At 48.5% G+C, this 23,415-nt stretch overlaps 3 protein-coding genes across 6 annotated transcripts in view; 1 reads left to right on the top strand and 2 right to left on the bottom strand.

Moving 5' to 3' along the window:
* Positions 1-23,415, top strand: part of LOC124185590 (neurobeachin) — a 238,964-nt gene that overhangs the window by 196,568 nt on the left and 18,981 nt on the right. The gene's annotated exons all lie outside the window — the stretch shown is intronic.
* LOC124185593 (protein mab-21) lies at positions 10,014-11,991 on the bottom strand. The gene has a single exon (XM_046576481.1). The coding sequence runs from the start codon at positions 11,735-11,737 to the stop codon at positions 10,640-10,642; it is 1,098 nt and encodes a 365-aa protein (XP_046432437.1). The 5' UTR covers positions 11,738-11,991; the 3' UTR covers positions 10,014-10,639.
* On the bottom strand, positions 14,615-16,562 carry LOC124185594 (protein mab-21-like). Its single transcript, XM_046576482.1, has one exon. It carries the CDS (start codon positions 16,320-16,322, stop codon positions 15,225-15,227), a length of 1,098 nt encoding a protein of 365 aa, XP_046432438.1. The 5' UTR covers positions 16,323-16,562; the 3' UTR covers positions 14,615-15,224.

Genomic DNA, 23,415 nt, shown 5'->3' with positions numbered 1-23,415 from the left:
CAGGATCAAGGGTCCCGCCACGCCCCTGCCCCGCCTTCTCTAATCATCGGCTCATTACTCATTAGCACTAATGAGACACACGCGCGCGCGCGAGCCCCGAAGTTCATATATAGGTATAAGAGACACATAAAGATACGGTGTAGCCATCGCGTCCAGCACCCACGCGATAATTATTTACTAGTCCGTGAGAACCGTCAAAAACTCTTTGCCGGGTCCGTTTTGCCGAATAGCGAATCTCATCTTCGTCATCGTCGTCGTCGGGCAAATCGCGTGTTGACGAATATGCGCCTCACTCTCCGTCAGCCTCTTTCACGATCCTCGTTCCTACACCCACCGCACAGCTTCCCATAAAACATGCCGTGACATCGGTGCTCGTCGAAGCGATCACGTGTGACGAGTGCTCGCGCGGAAGGAATGGTTTGGTGGTACTCGGTACGTCGCGACGCCCTGCATCCGTCACAGCCGTCGGTCCGTGAAATTAGCGCCACCTGCCACCCCAATGATCCCAGAACCCTGACTCATCTTCCTCCCTCTACGCGGCAAAGTCAGTCCAGAGTATTTAATGCATTTATAATATGAATCCCAATGACCCCTGACCGACCCCCTCTCACCATTCGTAGTCACATGTTATTACAAATTGAACAAGTGAGTCAAAACTTTGGTCCCACTACTGTCGCCCCAAGTCAGACAAAGATCTCGAGTTACCGAGAGTTTCTGCAACGCATCGATTATTATCGATTGAGCGAGGCGAGACGTTTCACCGTACGTGAATTTTTCGTAACGAAGCGACTTGGTAATACCTCGGCTCGTCCAAAGAAGGTGTCTTAAAACCGACTTAATTAGGTCATAATCCGATCCTTGAATTAACCAGAAGATCTCCCGCTGTTAAATAAATAAGGAATCATTACATTACATTAGTCTGGCGTCCCTGACGCCAACGGGGGAAATGCGCGGCATGGTCGGGTCAGGCTGGGCTTGCTTTCGAGGAGGGTGGGTGGGTTGATGTACAAAATATAATGTGATTGTTTCCGAGCGAGCAGCTGCAGGGTGGAAGGACGGCAGGGGGCTTTGCCGGTCTTACTCCGCCGGTGATGACTTCATCCCCCGACTCGTTCGTGCAGATTCACCATCGCCGTGTTTCGCTCTCGTATCGTCAGGGCAATCGACCAAATCGAAAAGCAAATGTCACCGCGATGTGGGAAGAACGAGTTCCGCGTAGCGGCAGAGATTCGCTACCTCTAATGACGGAGATGAAGAGATCCGCGCGCGCTCGCGTGTGTGTGTGTGCTTTTTTTCAAAAGAAGGCCAATAACGCGAAGAGACCCTTCGACAAAGCGTATTCGAACGACAAACAGGAAATGAAAAGCTCCTGTTTTCACGAGCAATAGGAAATAAGGGGTGACTCGAGCCGGGCCGCGATCAGTAAGAACAAAGCTTGCAGATAGGAACTCGGCGCATTGTGCCGAGTTGTTTGTACCCGGTGCGTTTTGTACGCTGTGCCGTAAACTCGGGAGTTATTGTCCGCCGACTGCCTGGTTGCCAGGCTGGTGTACATTCAAGGCGGCAACGGGAAAGGATTACCGTAGAAATCCTTTAATGGCATTGTTCGCATTTGAATAACACGAAATATGATACGAGAGATTGGGACCGGGAGGATCGCGGCGACTGGATGCCAGGGGCTTCCTTTGCTTCGGGTATAGGGTTACCCCCCTTCGGTTATTCGGTTATGTTCCTCCGGATTAATTGTTGGCACCATGTTGATGCGGCGAGATATGTACGAGCCCAAAAATCCTTTCCTGGAATAGCCCAGACTCGCCCCTTGATCCTCGTTCCTTCGGGATGCTGGATTCCCGAAGACATCACAGTACACTGAGAAAAATTTTTAGTTCCTGTTACCGCTCAGTCCTTGACTATTTTCATTTTTTACCACAATCGAAAAATATTGTTCTAGGTAGAAAATGAAAATTAGTTTCGTAGCTGTTACCGGAAAGTCTAGTATCCGTTACTATTCTTTCTCATTACGATCACTGTTGCTATATTTTCTGGTAACTGGTGCGAAAATTCAATGCTTGTGCAAGAATAAATTGACGTTAAAGCCATGTTTAACTAAAAAAGTAGAGTAAACCGCACAAACTGATTTTGCGTTGCAATTACCAAAAGAGGATCGACGTAATTCCACCAATATTGTAACAGCTTTTTTAACAATATCTGTTATATTGAGATTTCCTAGTTACTATACAAATGAAATTTTTCTCAGTGTACGTGGGTACAGTACCTACTACTCGATGGTCAAATCTTTGGTCAATTCCACCCCGAAAACGTTTGAAATTGTAACTGTATATACAATCTTTCAATCACTGAAAACTTGAACAACTTATTCAACTTTCTCGTGTCTTATTTCTGTTCTAGGTGAGTAATGCCAAATACATTTACGGAACTCACGATCGCCACCAGCGGCTACTCGGTGAGTACGTAAGCTATTATTGTGCGAGTTCGAAAGCGAGGATCGTGATTCGACTGGCGACGAATTTTCGAATGACGAAAAAAAAGCAGCGAGCAAATCTGAAAAAAAGAAAGAAAAAAAATTGAAGCCCCGCGGCTGTTGTCTTTGAAGTTACGAGTGTAAACAGCCGATATGTGCTCAGCGAGTTTCCAAAGTTAAGAGCGCGAGTGATACACTCGAGATAGGGAAGAAAAAAAAAACAAAAAAAAGGCACGGAGACAGAGAGAAGGGATTTTTTGGTGGGCAAAAAATGTAGCCTCTATCTCGTCTCTGCGGAGCGGGCGAGGGACGCGGGAGAATCTCGTGTATTGGAGGCGGTGATAATTCAAGCGAAAGGATGCATCCATCCTCTCTCCCTCCCTGCGCCTGGAACCAGGGACTCGAAAGACCCGAAAGCGCCCCAGAAATAGACCGATGTTTGCCGCTCTCCTCATCTTTCTCAGCACACTCGTCTTCCTCCTTCTTACGAGACGGTTCTCGGAGCTCCGCGTCCCTCGGGATCGAGCAGCACTTCCTCTCTTCCTCCAGCTTCGGCTTCGTACTCCAGCGAAAAGACCGCCCCATAAATCTCCGGGTAACGTCGGGGAGGGTGCAGGCCGAGTGAGGGGCCCGCGATCATCCCGGAACTAATCAAATTTCGATTCGGATTAAAACCGAATCGCGAACCACTCGGTCCACATCCAGTTATACCAGTCACGCTTCTCTCGACGGGAAGCCCGGAAATACTTGGACCGAAAGTAACGCGACCTCGTAGACTTGGGAAAATACGGGAATTGGTGGGAAAACTCGGTATTCGTATGACGGATAAAATCACCTTAACCTTACCTCGGCAATGACGCTGCGACGGATTTGGAGTGATGTAGAGTCGCGGTAGGCGCGTTTCTCAGTTTCACTTCCGCCGCTGGTTTGCGGTCTCTGCGTGCAGAGGCTCATCTCTCACCGGTGGCGAAGTTCGCACTTTATCTCCAAGTCCGATCCGGTCCGTATAGCTTATTTCATTTACAACCGAAATTAATCTTCCCACTCGAGGAGAAGGACGCGTACGTAGCTTGTATCACTATCGGGTATACAACACCGAATATTTTACGCTCCGCTGCACGTGCACCGGAGTTATCTTCCAAGACGCGAAATCCACCATTCCGGATCCCCCCCCGCCCCCCGAGTCTGAATTCATCACGTAGTGAATTGCTCCGTACTGCTGCCAAGAATTCGTCCTCTTGGATTCTCGAATCAACTCTTCTTTGCTCGATCAGAGTAATTCCGAGTGCAGCGGAAAGCACTTGACTGCGTCTCCGTAACGTCGCTTCGAGTGCGGGGAAGGAGCAGGAAAATCCGTCGTCGGAGTCTTCTTAATATTCGTCACTGTTATGAAATTTGATCCCCGACGCTTAACCCGTTATCTAAAACGCGATTTGGTTACAACCGAAGGGCGCGAAGCTCCCTCGAGTTCAATTTTCATCCCGCAGTCACTCGCTGCGTCGCAAGGTCGAAAGGGTTCCGCTGCAGCCTCGTAGAAAATTTATTATTGATAGCGTGATCGCTCTTTTAATTATACCATAAATTTTCGTCAGCCCTTTGCCTCGGAAAAGCACTCGGCGGTCTTGTAAAGCGAGATGTTCTTCTCTCGTTTCATTTCTCAAGTGTCTCATTTTCTTAACATATTTTTTCCGTTTTCCAAGAAGCCCTCTATGAGCGGCTTCGATCCTCGATGAATTTCGATATCGTGTACCCACTTTGTGCGAGCTCTTTTTCTCCCCCTTGTTTCTTGACGCTACAACTTTATCCATCTTCCGCACGCCATACAATTCTTCTCGGGCCTACCCGCCTAGCGGACATCGGATACGTCGAATCGAGGGTCTCTGAGGAGAGTTTTCAACCATTTATATCAATTCAGAGCGACCTATACCGGGGTCCCAACCCTCGCGTTTCTTTTCTCCCGCGATGCAGCGCATGCAATATATAATGACGCCGGCAAAACGTGAAACAATTTATGTAATTAGGGATTCTTGTTATAAACGACGGAGGGAAAAAATTTATACCAACTTGTCAGTTGTCAGCACCTGTCCAGGTAAGTGAATATCATAAGCCACGTAATTCAATAGATGTATACGCATATTGCACGTTTATTCATTTATTCCGAAGCGCGTCTATCTTTCTTTCGTCTATAACTGCTTGAAGGCGTGACAAAAAAAATAAAAAAATACTCAAGGCTCTGTCAGTCTCGACAGATCATCACTGAGAATCCGTGAAAAATTGTCTCGAATTTTTAACGAGGTTTAAAACTAGCCAACTCTGGCTGTTAGCTTAAAAATCATGAATTTCGAAGCCAATTTCGATTGCGTAATAAACGTTATTACCCGTGTACAACGGTTTGTTTGTTTTATCCCCACGGTGCGATACTGCGTCACGTCGCACAGAGAAACATGGCCTCAGTATCGATCTAACTAGGAGTACTGTTATAAGCGGACGGTAAATTTGTTCTGAAATAGATCGCCGAAGCTGCTCATAGAATCAATTTCATTGTGCACGATACTTGTATAAGATCCACCGAAGTAACTCCCGACCAACAGAACAGACCTAGAGGAGAAATTTTCCACAAGCGTCATGAAACGAGAAACGAAGATCGTTAGAAAAAATAATATTGTTAATTATTTCTACAAAAGTATGAAACAAACCCGTGCGCCTCGTTGATAAAATTCTACTTCAGATTGAATTTGGTCCGCGTCAAATATCGAGAGAAAAAAATTCCTCCCAGTAGGATTGATCGTTTTGTGAGGTAAAAGACCGGTCACAAAGTCTTCGAGACCGTGATGATTTTTTGTAAAAGCGTCGGAGCTGCACCGGGTGTAATTTAGTGAAGCAGGTTTCAACGCATTTGGTCGAATACGTCTTCGCCTGCGCCTCTCCTCCGGTTATGCGTGTCGCAACTCACGAGAGAGCGGTTTCGGTGTGCACCGAAAAACTGCAGCGCCCAGGGAGGACAGAAACCAGATCACCGGATGCCCCTGCAGCCGTGACACCCGATTCTCCCTCGCTTTCTCATCGTCGAACCGCAGACTGTCGTCACCCTCCCTCCTTATCGCTCTTATCCGCGTTTTATACCGCGTGCGGCAATTTCCCGGGCCGACAAACGCGTCTAATCGCCATTAATTGCCCGAGGAAGAAGATAACGACAGACCATGCGCCTAATTGCTCTAGAAGTGCGGACCCTCGGAGCTCCGTCTTTGAGATTAAGAATCGGCCTAGACGTCACTCGACGAAATTTCATCCCGAAGAGAGGTTTGGAACCGTGCTGATACTTACTCGGCTCGAAATCTGCCCGTTATTACCACGTGACAAAATCAAGATCGACAAAACACCCGGAGGTTGGTAATAAGATGCTCTCTGAAAACATTTTTAACCGGAAAACACGATCGAGATCCTAAATAAATTCGTCATTGCAAAACTCCTCGCTCCGAAAAGAATCTCGAGAAGTTTTTCCACTCCTTGTATTACCCAGGGTGAGTTTTCGGGCCGGGCGGTCGCCTCGAAGTGTGAATATTTGAACAGTGAACACCAGGCATTACCCACGGAGCGATATATTCTTGAGTGGTTTTGGCCATAAACCTGTGTCTGTAATGTTTGGCGGTAGTACCACGCCACGATCGCGCCCACTTGGAAACACCCGAGGACCCTAGGCACCCTTGACTCCGGTGGTGTTACACAAGTGGCGGTGATGGTGCAAGGAAGTGCGATCAAGTAGCGCTAAAGGGACCCTGGCGCACATGGGATCCCTGCCTGCGGTGCGGAATGCGAGGAGGAAAAGCGAGAGAGCGAGAGCGAGATGAAAAATTGAAGAAAACGAAAGACGAACGTTGAATAATGAAGAACAGCTAATGGGCCATTCCCGCCAATCTTTGTAACCGCGCTCCGGGTGAAAATTCCGGCCCGATTCCTCGAGCCCGTTTGCATAACGAGGAGCTGCTGCGTGCATCGCAGGCTCTTGACATGTTTGCGAAAATCGTTGGAACGGTTGTGTGCCCGCTGGTGAGGGAAGACGCGAGGAGCAACTACCAATTACGCGGACCCGTTTGATCGTGAGTCTTAGTCGTCGACTTGGCCGTGGGGCCTGAAGGGAGTCTCGGTAATAAGAGCTCACAGGATCAATTAGAATAACGAGCATAGGTAGGCACGCCGGTCTCTCCGTACTTCGCGGCTCCGAGCCACGGATTCGTGCGTTAAAAACTCGCGGCGCGATTCGCGAATCGAGAAAACCGACGCGGATGAAGACGGAGACCACGGCGATGACGAAGACGACGACGATTATGATAATGATATAATTATCCGTGAAACAAGTCCCCGCAGAAACGACTCGGTGATTATTTCGCAGAAATTTGCAAACAGCCAAAGTCTCCCGGAGATCGGAAGGACGAGAAGAATTGAAAGGACAGAAAGAAGAGTCGAGACGCCGCAGCGTCGGTGTATATAAGGGTATATGTAAATGATGAGACCAGTTCCTTCTATACAGCTGAAACCTTATGGGCTATAAGATTCCTCTATCCGCAGATCAGGGCGGACCCTTCGGGATATCAGGGTCCTTTCGAGTTTAGCGGCGCCATAGATTATCTCGCGTGTTCGACGGTGTCCATGCTTGTCTGTAGGGGCACACACGGGCAGAGGGAGCGGTAACGAAACAAAGAGTGCGAGGAATCCGCGAAAACAAACATTGTAATTGGCGCGGGGTGAGGAGGGGGGGGAGGGAGGGCCCGATCCGTTCTCCCCTCTTCCCCGCGACTCCGACAGGACGCGACGCTATAAAACGGCAGATAAAGCCGCCAAGTTTATGCCGAGTCGGGTCCAACCTTCTTCGGGGCAATAAGACTGAGCGGTGGTCCCTGCACGGGGCCAGGGACAGGAATTTTGCCGGGTCTTATCGCTGCCCGAGCGTCTCATTAAGGCCCTGGTCTCGGGCCTTCTCCACCTTTCCCTTTGTTTTTCAAACCCGAGATTAACCCGACTTGGCTTATCCGTCGTCCGTTGCACGTACGTCGAGCGGCCATTAAAAATTCCGCGACCTCCCGTGTAACTTGATATCTACTTACGGTTTTTATTTTTTTTCTTCTCTTTTCTTCGTACTCATCTTGATGACCACCTCTTGCCGAGCTGGTGTTGTTTGTGCGGTAATGAGAAAAAAATGTCTTCCAGACGTTCGAATGAGAATCGTGCACCGCAGAAAAAAAAAAACAAGCAATCACGTAAACAGGATTGAAATATAGCCTGATTTTTCTATGAGTTAAAATTTGTGTGACGTCGTGATTAGGACAGGTGCCGTGTGTATACACGTCTCAATTTATTCAAATTTCTCACATTACACGGTATAATATAAACGAGTTGAGGAATTCGAATTAGAAAATAAACGTGTACTTTTATTCCTGATTTTCCTTTCTTTTTTTTTTCTTCTCCTCTTTTTCACCGCAAATTACACCGGTCCTCGTAAAAATCACGCGGCCACAGTACCAATTAGTTTTGATGGAAACCGACTTCACCCTGCGCTGGGAAATTTACAACTATGTTCGCATTCCTGAAACATCAATCTTCTGTTACATGTTTGCACGCAAGTGACTGATTACGAGTCGCCTTTGCAGCGGTTGACTCTGGTGAACGTAGAATTAATTATTCCGAGGCAAGATTTTGGGCCTGAAGGGCCTGAATCTTTATCGCGCGGGGTCCACGTGAACTCGGATCGAGTCACGTTCCCTACTTTCTCATTTGATATTCCTAAAACACGTAACGTCGTGGGCACGTGTTAAACTTGCGCAATATGTCAGATCGTGAGCATGCTTAAATCGGCTGGTTACCCGCTTGCTTGTACGAAGAAACTGTGACTTTAGGCGTGGCACTGCCAGAGGCTAGAATTGCAGCTGCACAGATCTTGAATCGGGTGTTTCGCAATTAAAAAAACAAAAATTTACCCCCGCTGTATAATATTCCGTAATTTATAGAGGAGAATTAGATTAAAACTTTTCGAGATTTTCTTTACGATGTGTGGCAGAGAGAAGCCGGCAACTCTCTTGGCACGGGTTGGAAAACGCTGGTTGTTGCGATAGATCAATATTGTCTCGCGTGTTTCGTCAAACGTTAACCAACCCCTGGAATTTAATCCCTCCCCCCGTCAAACGTAAACTCGTGGGTAATAACCTCCTCCAAGTCTTTGTAACGATATTATTGAGAACAATAGAACTAGACTGACGATGAGACGCAGAGGTCGAATTCTGTATTGACAGCTTGACTGTGTCAGGAAATCTGAACAAGAGATAGAAAAGAAGACGTTCAAAAAAAAAAAAGAACAGTTCCTAACTCATTGCATTCGTTCACACCGAATGAACATTCTCTTAAAATTCTTCAGTGTTTTAAAAAAATATTCCATTATAACCTGCAGAGATTTACATCAAAGAAAAAAACTCGTAAATATTTAAAATTGACTGGCTAAGGTGAATTGCTCAATTGCCTAGAGCTAAAGCTTGCGAAGATATGTTAAATTTGAATATTCGGACCATGGGTGGTTGTTTTTTTTTTTTGATTTGTTTTTAGTTTTTTTGTAATAAGTTATGGGAAGCTCGTTGTAGGCCAGCCAGCCTGGGCCGTGCAATTGAAATCACCGACGGCAAGTGTCCTGAGTAAAACAAAACGCGCCTCGTCGTGGCCACCGCGCGATTCAACATAGCCTAGCCGTTTCCGTAATGACGGAAAAATGTAATAACTAGCGTTCACATCGAATGGTAATATCTCCTCGGTTTTTGCGACTTTTTACCATATCGGTGCAGATCAAGATTAGGTACCCGTAAGGCAATGGTATCCATGTAATTGGGCAAATCAAACTGTGAAATTACGGTCGTCACTCTCAGGTAGTCAAAGAAAACGGTGTTCATAACGCGTACCTTCAATCTGCAAATCATTCGCGATGATTACATATATCAGGCTGCAATGATTTCGGAGCTAGTCATTGGCGAAAATCTTGTAGGATCGCGAGGCAGTCGCAGTTTAGTCGGAAATTCCGAATGTCCGACAAGTTTACGACTCGTCCAAAAGTCGTTCGCGTTATCTCAGCGGCTGGTCGTTAGTTCCGTTCGCACGGATTAAGTCAGATCTCTACTCTACACCGGTACACCTCAAATTTGAATATGCAGATAAATATCCTCTCGTACTTGAATGTCTCGTAGGCTCGCTAAATTATTGTATGTTCGAATTTTGAACGAGTTCCGAACGTATTTCGACCTGGCTTCTTACGTCTGACCGCACATTAATCGTTTTGCAAAAAGAAGAGAAAAAAAGATATATATTCCTACTATCTTATACGAATGGTCGTCGTTCCCGTGCTTGACTTCTGTCGAATTGATTTTCTGAGCCGTTATGACGTGAAGAAGAGTAACAGAAAATAGGGAAACGAGAATGTTAACGATACGATATAGGTTGTGGCGGTGAAATAATTTTTCTATAACGCGTTGCACTCAGGTATTATGATTTTTCATATAAATATTACTATATATTTTGCAGTTATTATTTTTTGTTACAGATCAATAAATATCTCTATAATATCTAATGTGTAATGTTAAACTATGTACAAAGCGATACGCGATTGATGGCAGACTTTTACGTACACACTTACATATACTAACATGTATATATACGCTTTTCGTGTTTCTTTCTTTCCTGTTTTGTTTGTAGGTATATCTATATACTTGGCGCGAGGAACGAACGTTTCTCTTCATCTCTGCACAATTCATAAAACACACAAGAGTTTTTGCCGGTGACACTCACTTAGACAAGGCGTGTTTCAATTATTTTTCACCCTGCAGTCTGTGCGAACATGTAAGTGTACATCATATCAACTTGAACATGAACGAAAATGGAAGAGGAAAACTAGAGCGTCATTTGCACGACTCGTTATATTATTATATGGCACGATAATGTTAGACACGGAAACACAGTTGAATCACATATACCTAATATTGCCGGGATCCCTATTATTATGTAATAATAATATATAACGCATACGCGAAGACGAACGACGAGAAGGACGAGAAGGACGAGAACTAAGCGGCGACACTGTTCGGATAAATTTCCATTTCGTTTCCCGTTTCCTTTCGTTTAATTCTACTACAACTTTTCTAGAGCACGGCTGTTTGTTAGCAACTCTCTCGTAAGTCTCCACACTTGTTTAGCAGCGTTTTCAAGTCCACTGGGCGATTTGCCCTTGAAGAGGTCCAGGTTGGGTAGGAAATAGTGGGGACACCGTCGGCACTGAAGACACGATATCAGCTGGAGGAATATCCCGTTTATCCTGTCGCCGAGGCAGGCCTCGTCCCACTCGGCCTCGTGAGGATGCTTTTCGCACTCGTACAACAGCAGCGTCTTCATGTGATAGCTGGTCACCGGGTTGCCCGGCAGGTCTAGGTGTCGGTCGCGGAGGGTTTTGAGGATGCTCAGACACCGTCTGCGACTCGCGCCCTGCAGCAGCCGATTCTCCGCGTCGATGAAGGACAGAGCCCAGGCGTCGCCTTCCATCGCCGATTGCTTTCCCTGCAGTCCGATGCACTCCTTCGACAGCATGTCGAAGCCCTCGGCCTTCACCTCGGCGACGATGTTGGGATGAGGCCAGGGAATGTGGGGAATCGGCCAGTGCGACGCCGACCGCGGCCAGAGTCCGGCGCACTTGAAGGCCGGCGTGATCTGCACGACGTATCGTTCCCGGATCCTGAGCTTGACCTCGGTCGTGTCGGCGATCATCTTCACCGAGTCCCTGTAGGCGCACTTGTCGCAGGCCTGAGCTACGAGGGTCTGAAATCGCGAGCGAATTTTGCGGGCCGACAGATAGCCGGAGGCCGTGATGAACTCGACCCAGAGCGACATCGAACGCTTTCGGCCGTCGCTGAGCTTCAGGACCGCGCACCCCGGCAAAGTACCGTCGTCGACGAAGTTTAGGACGCCCATCTGATTCAGATATATAACGATCTCGAACTCCGTCGGCGATATGACGTCGAGGCCGTCGAAGCGGCCGTTGTAGTCCGTCAAGGAGGAGATGAACCGCGGCTCCTGGACCTCGACCTCCTTCAGCACGTCCTGGACGACCCGGCATACCTCCTGGATGGTTTTGGTCACCTGGCTCTTCCGCGTCATGACCCGCTCGCCGAAGTACTTGTTTATCTGGTACACCATCTTCGACTGGGCCGCCAGCATGTCAGGCGGAACCAGCATCCTGGATCGGTCGCTCTTTGCTTCAAGGGCTCGAACCGCTGATCTCTCCGTCGCCACTGACAGTCACCGCATCCTGCGCCCGGGCACCGACGCTTCGACGAACGAACTTATCCAATAAATCCTGCTACCCTCGGCGGCGAGCCGAACGGCCACGTCGCGACGGACGACGACGCGCGAGCTCTTGAAATCGGTGGATCGCCGGCTACGGACACGTCTTCGACGCTGGAGCGGAATGAGGACTGCGGCTGCCACCTCTCGCCGACTCTACCTCTGCCTCCTCTACCGAGGGACGAGAGGCAGGTGAGACCGAACCCGACGTCCCTACTCGACGCCGGCGAACCGCCAATCCTCGAACGCCGTTCGGCGTCCGACGCCCCCTCGGAACCGCCTACCGCGATCGATCCGGAGACCTGAACGTCTAGTCGTCCTCCCCCTTACGATATTACGCACACTATACTGCCCGCCACGCGTGAGGGCACGATGCGTGTCTCTTATTTCTGCAACGAATTATTTGCCCGGATCTTCGACTTTACCCTAACACCGTTCCGAAATACTCTTGTTGGACTCGGCTTTCATTCCGAGCAATACCTACGCCTGCGCGATTTCTGTTTTCACCTTACGAGCAGCTCTCGCAAGTTATTCAAAAGTGCTGAACTCAATGATCGTCGAGTTTATAGAAATTGTAGATGATCTCCGTCGAGGCGTTAACTGGAAACCAGAACGAAAATTGTGAAAATCTCGGAAATCTTATTGCAGTACGCTAGAATTGGTCAAGATAAGTTGTAGTCCTTTGCCTGAAACTCTATAGATCAGCTCCTCGTCTGACTCCAGCTTGGAAAACACCGTTCAAAGTAAAATCTCATGGAAGAATAATCTAACTTTGATGCTCAAAAATTGTTCTCGTCAGAGAATTGTTATTTCTCACTTCTGGTAGTTTGAGGAAAAGTAAAAGCATGCTGCCCCTACGATCCTTTGGCTACTATGGATCAGCGAGCACGACAATTTATAGGATTTTCAACTGGTCGACACAGAGAGACGGTCCGATGTGCAAGATCGGTACATTTTGCAGAGTGAAAGCATCGAAGTTATTTCGAAGTCAAGATTTAATCACGTGATGTATTCACTTTTCTATGGCCATGATCAACGATGAAGGAAGAAAGCCGTCAGCAATCTCTCCTAATATAACAATCCGACGGGTCATGGACGTGGAAGAAGGTCTCGTTCTTCGGTCATTCGTTGGGGTGGTAAACCTGAAAGTCTCTCTTTGTTTTCTTGACTGCTCTGGCTATGTGGCCCGTAATTTGTTAAAGACAATCTCGAACTGATCGTTGGTTTATAGTGCTGACTAACGTTCGACTCTTGTCTTCATCCACGTGTTTATTGCAGTCATAAAAGTGTCTGTCCATGTTAACGCGGGAGGTACGAGCCAGTTCGACGTGTCTGTTAACCACGCGCGTTTGAAACAACTCTGGTAAATATTCAGGGTATGGAATTTCCGAAATCGACGGTGCGGTCTCTGAAATAAAATTTTACACGATGCTTCAAATTCTGAGTATTTTATGTAGCGTGTTTCTTGCAGGTTTTAATAATTTGAGTCAAGGAATGTGATTCACCTAGAGATATCGAGATTTCATCCTTCACTCAGATTCAGGATCGCCTTTACTACAAAAAATAACTGACTGCCCGCGTATCTACAGACAGATCAGAAAAAAAGGGACCCGATTCTCGTAGGTTCTTTGTGCCCGTGCTTCTCTTCGCACGGGGAAGTGAGTTCGACGCTAATAAGGTAATTTTAATGACGAGGAAAGAATTCCTGAAACAACGAGAACCAACGAACAGGTCGTTTTAATGGTGGGCGCCAGGCTGGGCATCGGGTATCCGATAAATTAACGAATGAAACAGTTCCTCTTCTTCCTGGGGTTCTCGGATGGTTGGAATATAGAAATACAGAGGTAAAACGGAACGTATAATGTCTTGAGCCTGGGTTCTGATAAAAATCTTTAATTCAGTCTTAGTCGACACTCGTTGTACGTAACCGTCTCTATACACCGGGATAATTATCAGCACTCATTAAGACTTTGGGAGGGAACGAAAACCAGGTAATAACTGGTAGCGGCCTCCAGTTAAACACAGAAGGCAACTACTTCACGTCGTCGTTTACAAGAATGCCTACATCTCCCATGGTGGAAATCCAAATGTCACGTATCTTCGCTAACGTCGCGTCGTTTTAGTAAATTATTATAATTGACCGCGAGGTACAAAAAATATGGGAAAGAAAAAGAAACGTCGCCAAGATTAAACATCCAAGACTCCTAATTGAAGCTTTGCTCTCTTCCCGCGCTCTGAGAGTGAAACTTGGCATCATTCACCGCATTATTATTTAATACGCGAAAATGAAAACTGTAGAAAAATTATCGAAATTCTTGCAATTCATCGCTGTGCTAGAGATCATTTTTTAGACTTTCAACTTTTCACACAGACCTGGGGAAACAAAAAGAGAAAAGAGTCACCTATCTCTATTCCGTCATTATATTTTCAAATACAGCCCGCCAACGCGCTGCATGTAAATTTCTTGTTTCTTTTCCAACAGGTGTTTGTCGAATGCCATACGACTGTACGGAAAGAATTTTTTATTCTCGTCTTCCGATGAAACCGATCGCCGCTCCTTATTTATGGTGAAATAAATTGCGTTACGCGGGAGATAAGGTCTGTGTTTTATGGACGATTCGTCGATAGGAAACAATTTTTTTTTTTTTAAACCAATCATTGCCAATCGTGCGAGAAACATAGTAATAAAATTCATTCTACATCGGTATAATAATACTTAATTAGTGAGCTGTAAATGGTTTATGGGAAATTGTTTTTCAAGTAAATGCGTTACTTAATTGCTCGGTACGTATATACAATTTTATTGTTTGCAAATATAAAGGTTTAATTTTAACAAATAAATAATTTTCTTTTCCTTTCAAATATAAAATTTAGTAATATAGAAAAAAAACTATTTACAGTCAACAATATATACGCGGTAGCGTAGAATCTCTTTGAGGATTTATAAGGGCCGCATGTTAATGGGCATAGAAATGCGTGATCAACTGTTAATAATACATGTGATAACTTCATAGTAAGGATAAATGGTATAGTGGTAGTAATCGATAACAAATCACATTACGCTTTATTGTATAGTACGAAGATTCACGAACAAGTTGTAGCATAGCTTTTGCAGGGTGTGTCTACACGATGACGCAGAATAGTTACAGTACGGTATTAAAAACTGGCACTTCTAAACCAGATCGCAGGGAATGAAGTTCCTCGTCGGGCGGAATAAATTAAAATTAGTAAAGAACGCCCCACGTCACAAAGCGCAAATTTTAACGAAGCGATTTCGTTACACGTCCGAAAGCACGAACGCGTAATCTCAGAAATCCATGCGATATTGACGTTGAACTGACGTTTATATACATATGAATCATTGTACTCGTTGACGCTACTAGAGGTGCTCGAGAGCCCGACTATTGGTCAGAAGTTCGCGAGTAAGTCGCCACACTTGCTTAGCAGCGTTCTCCAGTCCGCTGGGCGACTTGCCCTTGAATAGATCGAGGTTCGGAAGGAAGTAGTGCGGACATCTCCGACACTGCAGGCAGGATATCAGCTGCAAGAAAATGCCGTTTATCCTGTCGCCGAGGCAGGCCTCGTCCCACTCGGCTTCGAGGGGGTGTTTTTCACACTCGTACAACAGCAGCGTCTTCGTGTGATAGCTGGTCACCGGGTTGCCCGGCAGGTCTAGGTGCCGGTCGCGGAGGGTCTTGAGGATGCTCAGGCACCGCCGACGGCAACCGCCTTGCAACAGCCGCGTCTCCGCCTCGGTGAAGGACAACACCCAGGCGTCGCCTTCCATCGCGGACTGCTTTCCCTGCATGGCGACGCTCTCCTTCGACAGCAGGTCGAAGCCCTCGGTCTTGACCTCGGCCACGTGGCTGGGATGAGGCCAGGGAATGTGGGGAATCGGCCAGTGCGACGCCGACCGCGGCCAGACGCCGGAGCACTTGAAGGCCGGCGTGATCTGCACGACGTATCGTTCCCGGATCCTGAGCTTGACCTCGGTCGTGTCGGCGATCATCTTCACCGAGTCCCTGTAGGCGCACTTGTCGCAGGCCTGAGCTACGAGGGTCTGAAATCGCGAGCGAATTTTTCGGGCCGACAGATAGCCGGAGGCCGTGATGAACTCGACCCAGAGCGACATCGAACGCTTTCGGCCGTCGCTGAGCTTCAGGACCGCGCACCCCGGCAAAGTACCGTCGTCGACGAAGTTGAAGACCCCCATCTGATTCAGGTACAGAACGACCTCGAACTCCCCCGGCGAGACAACCTCCAGCCCTTCGTACCGCCCGTTGCACTCCGTCAAGGAGGAGATGAACCGTGGCTCCTGGACCTCGACCTCCTTCAGCACGTCCTGCACCACCTTGCACACCTCTCGAATGGTCTTTTGGATCTGGACCATTCGCGCCTGCACCCGTTCACCGTAGTACTTGTTTATCTGGTAGAGCATCTTCGACTGGGCCGCCATCATGTCCTGCGGTACCAACATCTCTTCGGGTCTCGCGATTCCGTGGAGGACCTTCTTCTTCTTCTTCTTCTTCTCTCTCCTTCTTCTTCCTCTCCTTCATCTGATCACCTCGCCTGCAGCCGGAATCCCCGTCAGGGTTCGCCTCAGGTCAGCCACAGGCTGGAGGCGCTCGTCGCCGTCATGACGACCGTGTAACGCAAATCCGAGGAAGACGCGTGCGGGTCGAGTTTGCGACCTGGATAGCGACGCCAGCGACCGGAGGACCACTGAGTCTCTTTGGCAGGTGCGCTGTCGCCGGCACGGAGCGTTCGCCCCGCGCTACGATTTCAACGCGCCGACGTGGGGGCAAACTTTTGACGCGTCGGCACCGCCTCCCGACGCCGAGCGTCGCGAGTGTGCGCGTGGAACGCCACGCCCCCGGATGCTCTCCCGGAATTACATGCCACAGAGCGCCAGCACCGAAATACCAGCATCTGTCACTTGTTCCGATCTCCCGACAACCCTCAGGTACAGGTATTGATGTCCTTCCACAAATTTCGGACCCTTTCACTTACAGTCGCGCTGCCAGGTTTCGCGATGCGTTTTTCTCATTCAGCGGGATTTTTAACGGTCGTGTAATTTCACTTCGGTTATAATGCAATCGCGAAATTTTCAGACCATCGTCGAAGACTGCATCATTCGAGCTGGGAATAATTTTGCATCTTTACGAGGAAGATCGCGTGCCGTATTATCGCTACATGTGTCCGTAAGTTTACATGCAAATGGATGCGAGACGTTCACGTTATCGTTTTATTGCAGGACTTCATGCGCCGCACGTGAATTGTATCGGTAAGCGAGTACACAAGACTTTCGTCCTCAGGTACTTGTTTGAAGATTTATTTCAACTCATTCTACTTTTAATACTCTTCTTCCGCGGACACTGTACCCGCGAGTGGTTTTTTCTCCAAATATGATAATACCTACGCGGATCAAGAAGTATCGGACTACCGCGGTGGTAACGCTAAGTGATCCCGAACCAACGAAAATCGAGCAACGAAATTTTCGAAACGGATCTTCCTCAAAGGTTCCGCTGCCTAGTGAAGCGTGAAATTATCCTTTTAAATTTTTACGTGCACTGCGCTGAACACAGGAGACGATCTCGGAGCACGGCATCGTTCAACCGCGCATCATTTTCCTTTCTTTTTTCACTCTCCTCTACTACAGCTTCTTTTATATATACATGTAAAAAGAGCAGAGCCTCTCGGATTTCATTTATATAAAATTACGTCATGTAAAGTATCTCGTATACCTACCCACGAGTCCGGGCCGAACGAGGAACGAACGAACGTTGACGATTATATCTGTACCCAAGAATGCACTGCTGCATAGCGCACACGGTCCTTATTTCTTGGAAACTCCTCTCCACGCTGCGTTATAGACGGGCAAGAAATTTGAAGCTATATCTTCTCTTTCCGTTTTCCCGAATTTACAACAAACGATTCACAACGGTCTTCTTTCACTTCCAACGATACGTCAAATCCATATTCATATACGCGCGTACCGTCCGATACCTACCATCTCTAAAATCTACATACCGTTGACCTCGTCAAAGGCCGACCGAATTGCTCTCGCTTACTTCCAAAATTCGTAACAGTCGATGGAAAAGCGTTTCTGTAACGAATTCCGATCCCGGAGCTTTCAAATTCGTCCAGGGTCAACCGGTGGCGTCTGCAACAGCTTTACCGGTCACTTGATCCCCTACAGATTAGGAAGTCGTATTCTCGTAAATAAACCTGCTCGTCTCCTTGTTGTCCGGGGTATATGACGTGATCGCTATTTAAAGATGTGCAGATCGAGCATCGGCATAAAAGCCCGGGTATCACGTACCCTCCTTGCGCCTCTGGCTTATCCATGTGACGAACGATGTGCGTAGGCGGTACGTGGACGAATGCACACCTTCTCGAAGTTCCGAACGGCAGACGTACACCTCTGGGTATTGTAATCGCGAAATGCCACCGCGATCATCGAGCATGCGGTGCACGCACCTCGTCCGATAACTCCGCTGAAAGAAGGATCATTTGAATATTCGACATCGGCATGAGAAGCAGACTACGATCTGCGGCGATGAGAACTCAACGTCGACATTGCACGCAGGTAGGCGTCACAACCATGTTTTGCGTACTCCTGAATTTGGCAAGAACCGCTCCATCGGACTTCTCGTAGACTTCGAGTAGCCTGAATCACCTTCGAATACATTTTGATCTGTACAACTCGTCACAAGTTTTGAAAAGACAATGGTTCGGAAGGTCCCGAAGTACCTGAAGGTATATTATTTCAAAGACCCTTGAGAACCCGGAAGGTATATTCCGACATTGTATTGGCAATCCAGAATTTCGCTAGTTTCTAACTTTCTCGGGACGCCTGATTGGCGCACTGGTATCAGAATGTTTCGAACATTCGCTTGCGTCAGTGTTCGTTTATCCAACGAACAATATTATTCGTGACACAATTGTAATGCGACCTTATCTATATTGTCGTGATTTGTCAATGTTGATTCATTACTCATGCTCAGACGCTGTAAATTAGGCGCAGCGATGCCGTGACGGCAATTCGATTTCGATCCAATTGTCAAGGCTGACCTCGGAATATCATTTGTATAAATAAACGTAGACGCGACAGTGCGGTTTAATTGCGTTCAAATTTTCGTCACGATTCCAGTACCGTGAGCAGTAAATTTCGCGGGTTTTACGAGCGGTGCGAAATTAAAATTTTTATTCATTAAGAGGCCGGGTACGTCGCCCTTCGTTAAATTTATCGGGTAAACGTACCTGCCCGGTATGTATTTGAATATCTTAAAGCAGCGTCCCCGCGACCGGAGGATAGCAGGAAAAATTTCAAACGTGCATTCGCGCTTCGGGAATATCTGCATCGCCGGGAACGGGCGGAACGTAATCGAATTTGCACACCGAAATCCAATCCACTAGGAACAACCGAGGGTGCGCATCCCTGCGCTTCGCTAATATGACTTGATTCACGAGCCTGGCGCCCAGCCGCCCCCCGCGGTACAATTCGGGGGTCAAACACTCTGCGCCACGGAGCAGTCTCCGACACCGTCATCCGGGCTCTGCATCAGCGCCAGGGTACCAGCTCCAAATGTGCCTTTCATCATCCCATCCGGACGCGTGATTCGTTTATACCCTGAATTATTTACACACTCCGCGTGCCGCGTCCGAGCTGACGGAAGGGAATCGGGTTAAGGGAGTGTCGTTAACCCTCGATTCTCGACACTAGACGGAACCATATGACTCGAGAGGCTAAACATTCCGACGCCATTACCGTTCCTCAATTCCGTCACGGAGACACGTACACCGATTGATCATAGATTCAGCTGTTACGGTCGACAAGTCGAACTCGGGTCGTAATTTGACGCGCGTTTTACGCCGCTTAAACGGTACGCGCGCACGCAGCGTCTTCGCTTGCCTGCCTTTTACAAAGTGCTTCGAGCACACCAAGCGCGGCTCCCTTTTGACGGTAAGTGCAGAGGGTCTCGCAGGCTTCGTACCTTTGCCTAGTTTGTCGAGTGACATGTTATAGTCTTCGGATTACGACGATGGATCGCGCAACGTCTTTTCACCATGGGGTTGGAAAAAGAGCAGCGCGCGCTGCTCGATGTTTCGCAAACACGTCTTTTGTAGGGGGATACGCGAGCGCTGATCTCGAGACTCGAACTCCTTTCATTATTCCACTATTTTCTATTATTCGCCTCGTTTTCGCCTGCGGAGAGAACTCGCGCATTGTGCGGCCGCTGCACGATCTCCGGGATCGCCAAGATGCCCGTGGGTAACAGGCCCTTGTAAATCACAACGACCCAACGTCGTCGTTTGGCTAATCCCGAGTAATCCCGAGCTCGGGAGAGTTGAGCCTTGCCAGCCGGTGATCTGATCTCCGCAGCCTCCTGCACCGTCTATTTTCAAAATCGCAGGGAGAGTTTTACGCGGCTCGTCCTTGTCCCGTAGAGAAAATCAAAATTGTCGAACCGACCGTGCCGGAACGCTAGGCGAAAAGCAAAGGACACGGATAATTCTGATGTCGCTTACCGTTAGACGGAGACGCGATTCCAGGCGTTCGTAACGTCTAATCGTCAGGTTTGTACGACTGTCGTCGTCCCCCATTCAGACGGTAGTTACCGAGTGCAATTAACGTCGCAGTGACACCAGGCCGGGAGCATCTGGTGCCGGAAGCCGCTGCAGTCTTATTTTTTACTTTATGGTAAATGGGAAACGGTTAAGTTGTTTGTTGGTTTGTTATTGGGTACGAGTTAATTAAACCCCTCCTATAAATTCCTTCCCCGATAGTATTTATGACACGCGTTTATATAGCTGCCCCCGCGTGAATCAGAGAATAATTATATGCAAAGATGGAAACGGAGTTGTTCATTGATATTTTGTAACGAACCGCAGGCATGTTTTTCCTACTTTCTACTTTATCGCGTAATTGGAGGTAGGTATACAACGAACACTTGCCGATTTCCCTGTGTAACAAGGTGCTCCGGAGCTTAATTCTCGAATCCTTGCATCGTGCGAGTCACGAAATGGGTTGCAGCGGTTATTTGTCTTTCACAAGGCGAGCAGCACACGCCGTGATCCGCGTCCTCGGGATGAGTGATTCCATCCGCGGTGGTCCCTTTGTGCGTTACCGGCCGCACTGCCGTTATCTCGTGTGAGATGCGGCAATAAAGGTATGAGAACACGCACGTGAGGCACATAACTCATTGCCGGGTCTCGGGGAGGGTAACCGAGGGGGGAAATCGTGACGGTGGGTACATATGGTTACAGCGTAACAAACGAACGATCGGACGAAGGATGGAACGGCCTAGACGCATACTGCGGACAGCGCCCTCATCGATCCATACTTCCATGTACCGCCGTGAAGTGAAATCGTGTTCCCGGCCGTTTCCCCCATCGATTAACTATTCGCCCCGACGATTAACTGCCGGCTTCAGGTAAACCGAACCCCCCAACTCGTGTACCCGATCGTCAACCTTCGACCGGAATCCCGAGTTCCCGGCAATTGCGGCTAGTCCATCGATTCTGCCCACCCCGTCACAGAGAGCCTTGCCAAAAAACACCGCAGGTCCCGGGGGACGCTCAAAGGTGTCGGATGAGTGCCGCACTGCATACTCGAGCACACGCAGACAAGGCTGATGCGAGACAGGGGCGGGTGGGCATTCTGGGGGCACTTAATCTGTTTGTTGTACACAATTCAGCGGGACTCTCTGGGCTGCTAAGTGGTTCTCCATTCTGTCGAGCGAGGAGGAGCGACGAGTGTTGCAGGGCTAGAGCAGCGGGACGCTGCGTTTTGTGCGGTACGTTATGGGGGGCTGTGAACGAGACACGTGTTGTTACATCACATGCTGCTCCGAAGCCCGGCTACGTTCCGGGGTGCACTAATCATCCGCCACTTGACACTCAGTGACATGGACGTGTCCGGGAGGCGATGCTCTTTTGCCGTTGTTCGCCGCTGAACGAACCGTCAACAGTTCTGTTCGCGTATTTCACTGCCGAGTGTAGATAATTATTGCAAAACAACCGAACGCGGAATTGGTTCGGATCGTGAAAAAGTCCTGGCTCCGTGATATTTCCGACGGTGAAGCAGGAAGCAGAGATCCATTATCCGAGCAACCGCCACCCAAGGATCAGGAGGTGCGGAACACCGCCCGTAAGTTTCGGAAGGGAAAACTTTCTCGAAAACAATGAATTATTTAAATGACACGGCGGAGTTGCGCCGCGGCGCCCGGGAAGGCGTGAGTAGTATATTTTCATTCTCGTCCCTATTTGTCACGGATCGAGAGAAGGACGACGACTCGAATACTCAACGAGACACGACGGAAGCACAGAGTCCGTTTTACGCCGTGGCGATTCCCAGGCTCGATGAAAATCATTGGCCCTCTTGATGCGGCCGCGGATTAATTCCTCTCGAATTTCCAACCTTACGTGACCTATCTTCTACCCGCCTCGAGACTGAATCGAATAATGGATTCTGCGGCATGATTCGCAGGGTCTTATCAACCCGCTGCAGTATTTGTGAAGGAGGAGAAGGGCGCGCTGCAGGCCTCAGGAGCCCACCACTCCCCTGCACTCCGTTATCCTTTGTTTTTCATCCCGTTTGTCCCGCGGATCGTGCATTCAACTGAATCTCGTTTAATCTTCTTTTGTGAGGTAATTCTCACGCGACGCCCCTCGTGTCGTGCCAGGCACCAGCCACAATGGCTGCGATCGAATTGCCAGGAACGTGGAATTTCTCTTACCACTTACCGCTTGATCAAGGACTACCAATCCACCCACACAAATGCGACACTCCTTTACGGCATCGATGGAACAGTAATTCTACCGTCGTTCATCGGACTGTTTTCCCATCGGGGAATAGTCGAGGGCTTTGTCCCGGGGCGTCGAAACCGCGCTGCAAACTCACATGCCAGTTTTAGAGCCCCAAGAGATTGAACCTAAAGCAGCTTCGACGGGAGTTAATTGGGTTCGAGCACGTGTCCCTGCTCGGTGATGATAATCCCGCGTCTTATAGAATCGTTGGCATTTTTTTCATCACCGGAGCTTTTTACCTCCCGACATGGCGATTCCGGGCCGTTCGGTCCGATCCGGATTTTCTGTCACTGATCGAGTGATCGCGAAGGACTGTCAATCGCCGAAGAGATAGAATATCCTGATAAGGCAAACGGTCCTCTTTTTGCGCAGGACGACGCGACACACCGCGGCGGTTATCCGAGCTGGCAGCGTCCTTTCCGGGACGACAAGAAGTCCCAGGCATCGTTGGGTCGTCGCGGTTTTTTTTTTTTTTTTTTACCTCGTTCCTATTCCTACCGCAACGCGGGACATCCGCCTTTGATAGTCTTCGGTATAATTTGATAATTTCATTCCTTGCGGATCTTAATCGGGTCTCGCCGATAGGTCGCGCTCTCATTAGCCACCAAAATTGAAAGCCCCTCGGCTCCGGGTCGCCCTCGCCCCTCCTGAGAAAGGAGACCTCGCTTCGCTCGGCGCAGGTCCACGTCGAGTCCTGGGATCGATTCCCGTGACTCGGCAAGGCTCCTCCCACCGCGGGTCGGCCATCTTGGACTCTC

This window comes from Neodiprion fabricii, chromosome 6 (genome assembly GCF_021155785.1).
Source record: "Neodiprion fabricii isolate iyNeoFabr1 chromosome 6, iyNeoFabr1.1, whole genome shotgun sequence".
NCBI lineage: Eukaryota > Metazoa > Arthropoda > Insecta > Hymenoptera > Diprionidae > Neodiprion > Neodiprion fabricii.
This window is presented reverse-complemented; position numbering and strand designations above follow the sequence as displayed.